Source organism: Rhinopithecus bieti, unplaced genomic scaffold (assembly GCF_001698545.2).
Source record: "Rhinopithecus bieti isolate Rb0 unplaced genomic scaffold, ASM169854v2 scaffold_44159, whole genome shotgun sequence".
NCBI lineage: Eukaryota > Metazoa > Chordata > Mammalia > Primates > Cercopithecidae > Rhinopithecus > Rhinopithecus bieti.
Window position 1 is genome coordinate 283,933 of NW_016818573.1, and position 13,497 is coordinate 297,429.

The 13,497-nt window shown below is 52.6% G+C and overlaps 1 protein-coding gene across 1 annotated transcript; it reads left to right on the top strand.

Annotated features, from left to right (window-relative positions):
- Nucleotides 1–728: 728 nt before the first annotated feature.
- Nucleotides 729–12,154, top strand: TSGA10IP (testis specific 10 interacting protein). Its single transcript, XM_017857298.1, has 8 exons — nt 729–904; nt 1,987–2,123; nt 2,217–2,941; nt 3,110–3,257; nt 8,164–8,334; nt 11,071–11,170; nt 11,379–11,503; nt 12,008–12,154. The coding sequence occupies exons 1-8, from the start codon at nt 758–760 to the stop codon at nt 12,129–12,131; spliced, it is 1,677 nt and encodes a 558-aa protein (XP_017712787.1). The 5' UTR covers nt 729–757; the 3' UTR covers nt 12,132–12,154.
- The last annotated feature ends 1,343 nt before the right edge of the window (nt 12,155–13,497 follow it).

Genomic DNA, 13,497 nt, shown 5'->3' on the forward strand with positions numbered 1-13,497 from the left:
TCGACTTCCTGGCTGGGGCTGGGAGTGCAAAGATTTATTTGTTTATTTTTTCTTGAGGCAGAGTCTTATTCTGTCGCCCTGGCTGGAGTGCAGTGGTGCAATCTGGGCCTGATGCAGCCTCTGCCTCCCAGGTTCAAGTGATTCTCGTGCCTCAGCCTCCTGAGTAGCTGGGATTACAGGTATGCGCCACCATGCCTGGCTAATTTTTTTTGCATTTTTGGTAGAGATGGGGTTTTGCCATTTTGGCCAGGCTGGTCTTGAACTCCTGGCCTCGAGTGATCCACCTGCCTAAGCCCCCCATAGTGCTGGGATTACAGGCGTGAGCCACCACTCCCAACTCGGGAGTGCAAGGATTGAAATAAAATCTTGTGAATCAAGTCCCTGAAGGAGCCATATCTCAGTTTGGCTCCTTCAGGGACTTGGCCAGGCCTGGGGCGCAGCACAGGAGACAAGCTAACTCCCCTGTACAGATGGATGGGGAAACACAGGCGGAGTAGGGACAGAGGACTTACACCAGGTTACATGGGGAGCCTGTGGATGAGGCAGGAGCAGAGGCAGAACTTGGGCCTGGTTCTCTGCACTGAACGACTCCTGGGCACCCTGCTGAACTCTCCCTTAGAAGGAGATTGGCCTCACATACCCCACTGACCCCTTCCTAGTATGCTTTTTGCCAGACCCCTTGAGACTGGCTGAGGACTGGTTGCCATAGAGATGGCCTGTTGGGCAGTTCCACGGTGGGGATGGGGGATGAGGCAGGATGGGGCAGGACACCAATATGCTAAATACCTACCAAGAGTTGGTTAGGACCCCGTTGGCGCGACCAGGGCAGGACATGCGGCTTCAGGCTCCAGGAACCAGCACCGGGCTGCTCAAGCTGCTGTCGACCATCTCTCAGGACAAGCAGGTGAGGTAGGCCCAGTGGGGGCACTTCCAGCTGCCCAGAGCCAGGTGGGCTGCCTTGGGTCAGGGAGGCCTGAGCTGGGGAGGCCCTTGAGAAGCCACGAGACCTGAGCTGAGGTCCACGTGAAAGTCAGGGAGGCAGGAGTGGGACAGGGACCACATGGAGGCCTAAAGGTCTTGGGAGAAGCCGAGGGATGATGCCCGGGGGTGACTCCCTGGGATGATGGGGTGATTTAGGGAACACTGTGGGAGGAGCAGGGTTTCAGGAAAGATTAAAACCACCTTGATGAAAATCACCTTGGTTTCTGCCTTGGCTGTAGCAGGTCCAGGGCCCAATGGGACATTTGGGAGTACAGTCCAGGGCCCAGAGGCGGCCTAGTGCAATGGTAACAAATCTGGGCTCCACCACTTCCCAGCTGTGTGACCTCAGTTACTCAGCTTCTCTGAGCCTCAGCTTTCTCCTCCAAGTGATGGGGGTGATAATGAGTACCGGCCTCCTAGGGTCCTTGGGAAGGTGTGTTTATGCATGAAAGTCCTGAACACACAGTAGGTGCTCAGCAGGTGGCGGCTGTTGCTATTTTAATATGCAGAATGGAGGTGGTGTTCAGTCGGGTTTTTTTGTTTTGTTTTGTTTTTTGTTTTTTTGAGACGGAGTTTTGCTCTTGTTGACCAGGCTGGAATGCAATGACGCAATCTCAGCTCACTGCAGCCTCCACCTCCCAGGTGCAAGCGATTCTCCTTTCTCAGCCTCCCAAGTAGCTGGGATTACAGGTGCAGGCCACCACACCCGGCTAATTTTTTTTTTTTTGTATTTTTAGTAGAGACGAGGTTTCACCATCTTGGCCAGGCTGGTCTCAAACTCCCAGCCTCAGGTGATCCGCCCCTCCTTGGCCTCCCAAAGTGCTGGGATTACAGGCGTGAGCACCACACCCTGCCCTGTTTTGTTGGTTTTTACGGTAACGAGGGCCCAGAGGGGCCCAGCCAGGCCCAGCCAGGTGCACAGAAGAGGAGGGCACCCGGGTGAGGTGCAACACAGTCCAGGAGGCTGCTTGAGCTGGCTGCTCCTCCCCTAATGTCTCTGCCCAGGGCCGCCTGGGGAGTGGTGATGGTGTGCCAAATCAGGACCTGCAGCGGAGGTCTCAGAGCTCAAGGCAGACAGCAAAGAAGGACCGCAAGTCCAGGGGCCAGAGCAAGAAAGGACAGGGCTCTGAAGAGGCTGAAGAGTAAGGAGCAGTGGGATGGGTCAGGAGGGTGCTGGGGGTCAGGGCCCTCTGGGGGCTGGTGCCGACCCTGACCCCCACCCTGTCCTTCCTCAGTCTCTTCCGCCTTTCTCCTCGGAAGCCCTCCTTTCCCTTCCAGTGGGCCTGGGAGAGCATCGCCACAGATATCCGGGCTGTGCTTCAGCCAAGTTCCCCAACCCCAGGCCACCGAGCCCTGCCCATGCCCTCCTCGTCCTCCCAGCGCCAGTCCAGGCGCAAGTCCACGGCCAACCTCCCAGAGGCCTATGGCTGCTGCCGGAAGACAGAGGCGCAAAACCTGAAGGCGAGACAACAGCTGGGAGCCTGGGGTGGTGTCTCCATCCCTCCTGGCAAAGGGGAGCTAGGACCGGAACCCCCCCGTGAGTGTGGCCTCCAGCTGCCTGGGAGGAGGCCAGGATCAGGATCGGCGTCCGACAAACAGGTCCAGCTGCAAGGCCCGGGTGCTGAGGAGGCTGAGAGGGGTCTGAGTTCTGGGGAGCTGCCCCAGTGCTGCAGGAGGGGGTCCATCTCAGAGGAGGAGCAATTCTCAGAGGCCACAGAGGAGGCTGAGGAGGGAGAGCACAGGGCTCCCTGCAGGAGGAGGGCTGGTTGTCAGAAAAAGGGGCAGATTTCCGGAGAGGAGGCCTCGGATGAAGGGGAACTGCAGGGCCAGAGCCAGGGGAGCAGGCCCAGCTTCAACAACCTCCAAAGGCCACAGAGGAGGAAGACAAGGGCCAGGGAGCTGCAGGGGCCGTGGGACCTGGAGAAGCTGCACAGGCAGCTACAGAGAGACCTGGACTGTGGTGAGCGTGCGACTCGGAGCCCGGGTTCCCCCAAAGCTACACTGTGGGGACAGGGAGCGGTCGAGGAGGCTGGGCTCAGGCAGGCTGGGCTGTGCTCTGAGTGCTGGGGGGATTGCCCGGTGGCCTGGGAGAGAGAGGCAGCACCTGACTTGGTCCCACTGTGGGCAGGCCCCCAAAAGCAGCCCTGGAAGGCTTTGAGGGCTGCCTTCCAGGCCTCCAGGCAGAATGGAAAGGCCTATGCCTCAGAAGATGATGAAACTTTCCTGTCTGCCAACCTCCCCAATCGCACCTTCCACAAACGACAGGAAGCCACCAGGTAAGAGGGAAGAGAAGGGAGTGGGAGCCCACGGTGAGAAGTAGAGATGGAGCTGGTTCTCCAAGAGATGCTTAGGCATTTGAACTCTCATTCATTTCTTTCTTTATCCATTCACCAAACTTTTGGATCATCCATCCATCCATCCGACTACTGATAACATCCATCAACCATTCACCCATCTCTCTGAATACCTGGCCAATTATCTACTGATACAGCCACTTTTATTTCCCATCTTTTCTTCTATCCATCTGTTAAACTATTAACTAAGTGATTAATCCAACATTTATTATCTACTCCTAGGCCCTTAGGATGTAACTATTAAAAGACTTGGAATTAGCTGGACACGGTGACACATGCTTGTAGTCCCAGCTACTCAGCAGGCTGGGGTAGGAGGATCTCTTGAGCTCAGGAGATCAAGACTGCAGTGAGCTATGATCCAGCCACTGCACCCAGCATGGGCAACAGAGTGAGACACTGTCTCTAAAAAAGAACTTAAGGTGCCGGGCGTGATGGCTCACGCCTATAATCCTAGCACTTTGGGAGGCCAAGGCGTGCAGATTGTCTGAGTTCAAGAGTTCAAGACCAGCCTGGGCAACATGGTGAAACCCTGTCTCTACTGAAAATATAAAAAAATTATCCAAGTATGGTGGTGCGTGCCTGGAGTCCCAGCTACTTAGGAGGCTGGGACATAAGAGTCACTTGAACCTGGGAGGCGGAGGTTGCAGTGAGCCGAGATTGCACCACTACACTCCAGCCTGGGTGACAGAGTGAGACTCTGTCTCAAACGAACAAACAAACAAAAAACCCAGTCTGGTCAACATAGCGAGACCCCTGTGTCTACAAAGGAAAAAAAGATTAGCCTGGCTTGGTGGAAAGTGCCTGTAGCCCCAGCTACTCTAGAGGCTGAGTCAGGAGGATCTCTTGAGCCCAGGAGTTCAAGGCTGCAGTGAGTCATGATCACATCACTGCATTCTAGTCTGAACAACAGAGCAAGATTCTGTTTCTAAAGCAAAGGAGATAGTGGGAGCTGAAGGGGAGACTGGAGGCCGTGAGGAGACTGTTGGCAACACTGAGGTGAGGAACCATAAGGACCTGAACAAGGAGGCCCTGTGAATGGAGGGAGGGGATCCATTTAAGAGACACTTAGAGGCTGGTTCAATAGGCCTTGGTGACTGGTGACAGGTGGCATGTGAGGGTAGGGGAGAGTTCATTCAGCATTCTTTTTGTTTTTTGAGATGGAGTCTTGCTCTGTCGCCCAGGCTGGAGTGCAGTGGCGTGATCTCCACTCACTGCAAGCTCCGCTTCCCGGGTTCACGCCATTCTCCTGCCTTAGCCTCCCGAGTAGCTGGGACTACAGGCGTCCGCCACCGCGTCCGGCTAATTTGTTTTTTGTATTTTTAGTAGAGACGGGGTTTCACTGTGTTAGCCAGGATGGTCTAGATCTCCTGACCTCGTGATCAGCCCGTCTCGGCCTCCCAAAGTGCTGGGATTACAGGCATGAACCACCACGCCCGGCCTCATTCAGCATTCTTACGCACCCCACAATTCTTTTTTTTTTTTTGAGACAGAGTCTTACTGTGTCACCCAGGCTGGACTACAGTGGTGCAATCTCGGCTCACTGCAACCTCTGCCTCCCGGGTTCAAGTGATTCTCATGTCTCAGCCTCCTGAGTAGCTGGGACTCCAGGCACACACCACTACACCTGGCTAATTTCTGTATTTTTAGTAGAGACGGGGTTTCACTATGTTTCACCAGGGTTTCACCGGGTTTACACCATTCTCCTGCCTCAGCCTCCCGAGTAGCTGGGACTACAGACACCCGCCACCATGCCTGGCTAATTTTTTGCATTTTTAGTAGAGACAGGGTTTCACCGTGTTAGCCAGGATGGTCCCTATCTCTTGACCTCATGATCTGCCCACCTCAGCCTACCAGTGTGCTGGAATTACAGGCATGAGCCACCGCGCCCGGCCGCTGGCTAATTTTTAAATTTTTTTGTAGAGATGGGGTCCTGTTATGCTGAGTTTGACTTTTTTAAGATTTGACACGTAAGGGAGATTATATGGTATTTGTTTTTCTGTGCCTGGCTTATTTCACTTAACATAGTGTCCTCCAGGTTTATTCATGTTGTTGCAAATGACGGGATTTTCTTTTTGAGGCTGAAGGATGCCATTGTGTATATATACCACCTTTTCTTTATCCGTTCATCTGTTGATGGAATCTTAGGTTGATTTCAGATCTTTGCTACCGTGAATATTCCTGCAATGAACATAGGAGTGCAGCTACCTTTTCAACATACTCATTTCATTTCCTTTGAATATGTACCCAGAAGTGGGTTGCTGGATCTCATGGTAGTTCTACTTGTAATTTTTTTGGGGAACCTTGATATTATTTTCTATAATGACTGTACTAATTTATATTCCCACCAACAGTAAACAGAGGTTCCCTTTTCTCCACATCATCACCAACTCTTATCTTTCATCATTTTTATAATAGTCATTCTAACAGGTGTGAGGTGATATCTTATTATCACTTTATTTTGCATTTCCCAGATGATTAGTGATTAGTGATGGAAAAGACATTTGTATGTCTTTTTTTGAGAAATGTCTATTTGGGTTATTTGCTTATTTTTTAATTATTATTATTATTTTGAGATGGAGTCTCGCTCTGTCACCCAGGCTAGAGTGCAATGGCACGATCATAGCTCACTGCAGCTTTGAATTCCTGGGTCCAAGTGACCCTCTCACCTCAGCCTCCTGAGTAGCTGGGATTACAGGTGCATGCCACCACATCCAGCTGATTTATTTTTATTTTTATTTTATTTATTTATTTATTTTTTTGAGATGGAGTCTTGCTCTGTCGCCCAGGCTGGAGTGCAGTGGCCGGATCTCAGCTCACTGCAAGCTCTGCTTCCCGGGTTTACGCCATTCTCCTGCCTCAGCCTCCCAAGTAGCTAGGGCTACAGGCGCCTGCCACCTCGCCCGGCTAGTTTTTTGTATTTTTTTGGTAGAGATGGGGTTTCACTGTGTTAGCCAGGATGGTCTTGATCTCCTGACCTCGTGATCCGCCCGTCTCGGCCTCCCAAAGTGCTGGGATTACAGGCTTGAGCCATCGCGACCGGCCCAGCTGATTTATTTTTTAACTTTTTATTTGTAGAGATGGTGTCTTGCTATGTTGCCTGGGCTGGTCTCCAACCCCTGGCTTCAAGCAATCCTGCTGCCTCCACCTCCCAAGGTGTCGAGATTACAGGTATGAGCCACCACGCCCTGCCTCTTTGCCTTTTTTTTTTTTTTTTTTTGAGATGGAGCCTCACTTCATCACCCAGGATGCAGTGCAGTCGCATAATCTTGGCTTGCTGCAACCTCCACCTCCCAGGTTCAAGCAATTCTCTTGCCTCAGCCTCCTGAGTAGCTGGGATTACAGACAGACACCACCAGGTCTGGTTAACTTTTTTGTATTTTTTAGTAGAGACAAGGTTTCGACATGTTGGCCAGACTAGTCTCGAACTCCAGACCTTCAATGATCTGCCCGCCTTGGCCTCCTGAAGTGCTGGAATTTCAGGCATGAGCCATCGTGCCTGGCCTTTGCCCATTTTTTAATTGAGTTATTTGCTTTCTTGTTACTGAGTTATTTGAGTTCACATATTTTGGATATTAACCCCTTTTCAGATGTATGGTTTGCAAATATTTTTTCCCATTCTATGTCATATCTGTTGATTGTTGCCATTGCTGTGCAGCAGCTTTTTGGTTTGATGCAACTTCATTTGTCTATTTTTGCTTCTGTTGCCTGTGCTTTCTGGGTCATATCCAAAAAACCATTGCCCAGACAAGTGTCATTAAGCTTTCTGTGTGTGTGTGTGTGTGTGTGTTAGGGTCTCAATATGTCGCCCAGGCTGGAGTGCAGTGGCTCAATCATGGCTCACTGCAGTCTTGATTTCCTGGGCTCAGGCGATTCTCCCACCTTAACCTCCCGAGTAGCTAGGACTACAGGTCTGGGCCACCACGCCTGGCTAATTTTTTGTATGTGTAGTACAGACGGGGTTTCATCACGTTGCTGAAGCTGGTCTCAAACTCCTGGGCTCAAGCGATCCACCTGCATCAGCCTCCCAAAGTGCTGGGGTTACAGATGTGAGCCACCACGCCCAGCCTTTTATTTTATTTTTTTTGGCTCAAGATTGCTTTGGTTGTTTGGAGCATTCCACGGTTCTATATTAATTTGAAATTATTTTTTCAATTTCTGTGGAAAATGTCATTAGAATTTTGATAGGCTTGCATGGAATCTGGAAATTGCTTTGGATAATATGGACATTTTAACAATATTAATTTTTCCAAAGCACCCTTCATTTCTTTTTCTTTTCTTTTCTTTTCTTTCTTTTTTTTTTTTTTTTTTTGAGATGGAGTTTTGCTCTTTTTGCCCAGGCTGTATTACAATGGCGGGGTCTCGGCTCACTGCAACCTCTGCTTCCCGGGTTCAAACGATTCTCCTGCCTCAGCCTCCTGAGTAGCTGGGATTACAGGCATGTGCCACCACGCCTGGCTAACTTTTACATTTTTAGCAGAAACGGGCTGTCACCATGATGGCCAAGCTGGTCTCGAACTCCTGACCTCAGGTGATCCACCTGCCTCCACCACCCAAAGTGCTGGGATTACAGGCATGAACCACCGCGCCTGGCCTGCAAGCAGGAGACTTCTAGAACGAGTAGGGAAAGGCCTTGAGCTGGGCCTGAGGGCTGAGCCTCCAGGGCAGTCTCTGTCATGGACTTCCATGACAAACCCGACTCCCAGGACACTGGCTCTGGACCCTGCAGCCCCTCCCCACAGGCTCCCATATTCCCTTATCCAGCCCCTGGCCCTCTGTGGGGCTCCTGCTGCCCATAAACCTCTCATTCCCCTTCCCTTTCTCACCCAAGGAGCCTGCTGCAGGCCTGGGAGCGGCAGCGGCAGGAGGAGCAGCAGCAGGCCGAGCTGCGGCGGGCCCGAACACAGCATGTACAGCGGCAAGTGGCCCACTGCCTGGCAGCCTACACACCCAGAGGGAGCCGGGGCCCTGGGGCAGCCCAGCGCAAGCTGGAGGAGCTGAGGTAGGGAGCCTGGGCTTGGGGAGGCCTGGCTGGGAGAAGGCAGGGAGGCCGTGCCAGGTCTCAGTCTATAGGACTGAGGAGCACCAGCCCTTGCCTTCTCTGGGGCTGGCCAGGCCACTTCACTGTGTTTCCAGATACGGACGCTGAGTCATGGAGAGAAGGGGTCCATGGAAGGTCACCCAGTTAATAATGACAATCTCTGCAGCTGTTGAATGGTCAAGGTTAAAATATGCTTCATGTATGATTACCCTTTTTCAAATCTTCATTTCCTGATTTCCAATGCCAGACATGCTTGTTATAAAATTTCAAAGATTACAGAAATAATGCCTGGAGAAGGTGAATAGCCCTGTGACTCCACTCTGGGAGAGAGCCATTGTTCACAGTCGGCTGAAGAGTCACATTTTGTTCTCTTCCTATATTGTGACCATTTTCTGTTTGTTTGTTTTTTTTTCAGACGGAGTCTCGCTTTGTTACCCAGGATGGAGTGCATTAGCACGATCTCGACGCACTGCAATCTCCACCTCCCGGGTTCATGGCATTCTCCTGTCTCAGCCTCCCGAGTAGCTGAGACTACAGGCGCCCACCACCAAGTCCAGCTAGTTTTTGTATTTTTTAGTAGAGACGGGGTTTCACTGTGGTAGCCAGGATGGTCTTGATCTCCTGACCTTGTAATCCGCCCGTCTCGGCCTCCCAAAGTGCTGGGATTACAGGCTTGAGCCACCGTGCCCGGCCAAGTGTTTTGTTTTCATAGTAAGGCAGGAAGTGTAAGGTTCAGAACTCCAAGTGGCAGGTGCAGCAAGAGTGATTTAACCTCACTCCTTTTACTTTCTATTTGAGAGGGTTAAGGCATAAGTAGATATCTCCCATGCAGTCTCTCAGCCCTTACAGCCTGTGAACTTCGCTGTCTGAGCGGAACAGGAGACTATGTCTTGCCTAGGAAGGGCGGCACAAAAGAGGTTGTCCTGTGGGAGGGAGGGATGTGTCTTCCTTCCATTCTGAGATGATGCACGGGGCTGACACCCACAGGCACCACTTCCCTTTCTGCTCAGGGCTCCTGTCACTATTTTTCTGAGACAAAGTCTCACTCTGTCGCCAGGCTGGAGTGCAGCAGTGCGATCTCGCCTCACAACCTCCAACTCCCTGGTTTAAGCAATTCTCCTGCCTCAGCCTCCTGAGTAGCTGGGATCACAGGCGCACGCCACCACTCCCAGCTAATTTTTGTATTTTTAGTAGACAGGGTTTCACCATGTTGGCCAGGAAGGTCTCAATCTCCTGACCTCGAGATCTGCCCGCCTTGGCCGGCTCCTGTCACCTCTAACAGAAATAGCATAAAGCATCCAGCAGGAAAAGTGCACAAAATATCACAGAAAAGATAGGGACTGCCAGCTCATTTCCCACCTCCCCTTGTAACTGCCATAAATTCCTCCCTAAATAGTGAAAGCCCTTTTTTGCAGTAACTTGTGTTTCTGGCCATGGGTTTTCAAATCCATGTATTTTTCTCAATGGAGGACAGTTCCCTCCCTGGCACAGGGCCAACGGGCATGGCCCAGCAAGGCTGCGTTTTTCCACAGGGCCAAGCACACTCGCTGAGGTCCCAGCACAGGTCTTGGGGTCTTATCTGCGTCTCCCCTCCCTTCCTGTCCACAGGTGCTGCCTCCACACCTCAAGGCCTCTCTTATGTGCTTCACAGATGGATGCCTGGTCCCATGTGGGGTGTGGCCCGAAGGCCCTTCTTGCTGCTAGGGTGCTCTCTTCATGAGTGGCAGTGACACTCAAGTTTGTCAAGCAGAGACATTTATGACAAGTGCACAAACTGGGTTTTGGGTTTTTTGAGACAGGGTCTCCGCTCTGTTGCCCAGGCTGGAGTGCGGTGGCACAATCAGCTCTCTGTAGCCTAGACCTCCCAGGCTCAAGCGATCCTCCCACCTTGGCCTCCCAACTAGCCAGGACTACAGGGGCACACCACCACGCCTGGCTAATTTTTGTAGAGACAGGATTTCACCATGTTGCCCAGGCTGGTCTCAAACTCTTGGGCTCAAGTGATCCACCCTCTTTGGCCTTCCAAAGCGCTGGGATGGCAGGTGCGAGCTGCCGCACCCGGCCATGCTGGGTTTTTAGAAATGAAAACTGTGCTTCCCCAGTGGAACCCGGATCTCTCCGGGGTGTGTTTTTTAAATTTGAAATATATATATTTTTAGTTTCTCTGTTCCATTTTCCAAGCTGCCTGCTTATAAGAACCAGAGAGAATGCTGGCAAGCTTGTCCGATCCCTGCTCTATAGCACAGTGAAATAAACTGAGCCAAGAGCCCCGAGAGAGGCCTCGCCCAAAGTCACACAACCAACAACCAGAGCCCCCCCTCAAGGGGAAGAGGATGGGGAGGGAAGGCTATGTAAGCAGGTGTCTAGAAGCTCAGAAGCTAGCACTGGTCCCTTTCCCATGGGGGTGGCACAGGAAGATTGGCAAGCCCTGGCTGCACAGGGCTCGGCCCCTCACTTCCCAGCTGCACAACTTTGAACAAGTCCCTCAACCCTCCTGAGCCATCAGTAAACTGGGTGAATAATTTCCACCCTGGCTGACTTCACAAGGAATCCAGGCCAGAATGGGAATGAAATAGCTTTGTAAAGGTGAGGGTGAGGACGTGAATATCAAGTCTTTAGTGAAGATGAGCCGGCTCAGGAGCGGAGATCAACAGTTGTGTCCATGGTTAGCTGCACAAAGGCCTGTCTCCCCTGCAGGCGCCAGGAGCGACAACGCTTTGCTGAGTACCAAGCGGAGCTGCAAGGCATCCAGCACAGGGTGCAGGCCCGGCCCTTCCTGTTCCAGCAGGCCATGCAGGTGAGGCTGGCACCTGGACAAGCACACAGCTGCCCCCTGTGAAGAACTGGCTGAGTGGGTTAGGGAAGCAGGATGCGAGTAGGTCCCTACAGATAGGATCCCAGGGCCGCTGCCCTCTGGAATCCCTGGGACTCCCTCAGTAAGCAGAGCCCCACCTTGCCCTTGGCAGCCCTGGTGCAGCGCGAGAAGCCCTCTTCTCTCTCCTCAGGCCAATGCCCGGCTCACTGTCACTCGGCGCTTCTCCCAGGTGCTGTCAGCACTGGGGCTGGATGAAGAGCAGCTTCTGTCTGAGGCAGGAAAGGTGGACAGAGAATGCACCCCCAGGAAACCCAGGTGAGTCTCCCTGGCAGGTCAAGAACTGGCCCTGCCATGCTGCTGTGGGAAGGGGCGCCCACACCAGCACTCTGGGCTCTGGAGGGCCCCCCTCAGGACAGGCAGAGAGCCCAGAGGAAGGCAAGGCCAGGGTTGTCATTCCTACTTCTCAACGAGGAAACAAAGGACCTGGGGGAAGGGCCATGTTTAAGGACACAGGAGCGAACAAGCAGCAGAGCCAGTCTGGGACTCTGCAACCACATGAGCAGCCACACACCAAACTCTCATTAGGGGCTGGCACCACCACGCTGGTCACCCCATGTCTTAGAATAACCTGGTACAGAGCAGGGATTATGAAGCCCACTTGGCAATAAGGAAAGTGAGACTCGAGAAGGGAGAGTCACTTTGCTCAGGATCACACAGCAAGCCAGTACAGGAGCAGGGTTTGAAGCCACATTGTCAGTGGTTTTCTTGGGCATGGGGGTGAGAACTGCAGAGCCAGGGGCCTCTATCTGTGTCTTGAAGGAGCCACAGGTCAATGGGGGTGAGAATGGAGCACTCTCCTCAGAGGCCCCCAAGGACAGAACCCACCGGCAGCCAGCCTGACAGGCACTACAAGCCCAGCCTGGACCCGGAGTGCAGTTCCTGAGATAAAATTAAAGGCTTTATGGCAAACACAGTGTGGGATTTCTGCTGGTGGTGGTGGTGGAGGAGGCTACGGGTTGGAAGTGGGAGGTGACAGGTAGGTGGGCAGCAGGCTTAGCTCTGTCCCCACACCCCCTCCCCTCCAGGAGCTCTGGCTCTTTTGGTTCCCCCCACACAGCACACACAGCCCCTTCTCTGCTCCTGAGGAGTGGGGACATCTCGAAGAGCAAGAGCTGTAACTTCTCCACCCCATCTCCAATGTATATGTTGGTTCCTATAAATTCAAGCGTGAATAAGATGGAATGACTCCTGCCTCTGAGGATACCCAGTGAGTGGGAGAGGGAGTGGGCCCTTAAACGGGTGCATACAACATATCCCAACCCACGCTCACATCCCAACACACGCTTATATCCTAACACACACTCATATCCCAACACATGCTCACATCCTAACACACGCTCATATCCTAACACATGTTGAGTTGTGCCAGGCAGGGAGCCATAGACTGAGCAACCGTTGGGTGAGGGGAGGGGTTTCAGGACAGATTGGGATTGTGTGCACTGGGCTTTTTTTTTGAGATGGAATCTCGCTCTGCTGCCCAGGCTGGAGTGCAGCGGCTTGATCTCGGCTCGCTGCAAGCTCCGCCTCCCGGGTTCATGCCATTCTCCTGCCTCAGCCTCTTAAGTACCTGGGACTACAGGCGCGCGCCACCACACCCAGCTAATTTTTGTATTTTTAGTAGAGACGGTGTTTTACCGTATTGGCCAGGATGGTCTCGATCTCTTGACCTCGTGATTCACCTGCCTCGGCCTCCCAAAGTGCTAGGATTACAGGCGTGAGCCACCGCGCCCGGCCTGCACTGGGGTTTTAAGTCCCAGTAGTTTTAAGTTAGGGCTCCTCTCTTCAAGAAAAAAACTCATACACACAGATGTGCCACATTTTGCATTCAATTTCAGGGGTTCCACGGATACACTGACGCTCATGTGGCGCTCCTTCAGTCTTAACAGTTCACGGGGCGCGGGTTTAAAAAATCCAATCCAGGGTTGGGCGCAGGGGCGCATGCCTGTAATCTCAGCACTTAGGGAGGCCAAGGCGGGTGGATAGCCTGGCCTCAGGAGTTGGAGACACCCCCCTCCCATCTACAAAAAAATACAAAAATTAAAGGGGCGTGGTAGCGTTCACTCGTAGTAGTCCCAGCTACTGGAAAGGCTGAGGGGGTAGGATCACTTGAGCCCGGGAGGTCGAGGCTGCAGTGCGCCGTGATCGCGCCACTGCACTCCAGCCTGAGCAACAGAGTGAGATCCTATCTCAAGGGAAAAAAACAAAACAAAAAAACCAGGGAACGTGGGAACGAAGCGTTCCCTGACGAT

What these genes read in the sequence shown, in the direction of transcription:
- TSGA10IP (XM_017857298.1), top strand. Translation starts at nt 758, where the DNA reads ATGGGGCAGGACACCAATATGCTAAATACCTACCAAGAGTTGGTTAGG. An exon ending in CCATCTCTCAGGACAAGCAG is followed by an intron (nt 905 to 1,986) that starts GTGAGGTAGGCC and finishes GTCTCTGCCCAG; the next exon opens with GGCCGCCTGGGGAGTGGTGA. An exon ending in TGTTCCAGCAGGCCATGCAG is followed by an intron (nt 11,171 to 11,378) that starts GTGAGGCTGGCA and finishes CTCTCTCCTCAG; the next exon opens with GCCAATGCCCGGCTCACTGT.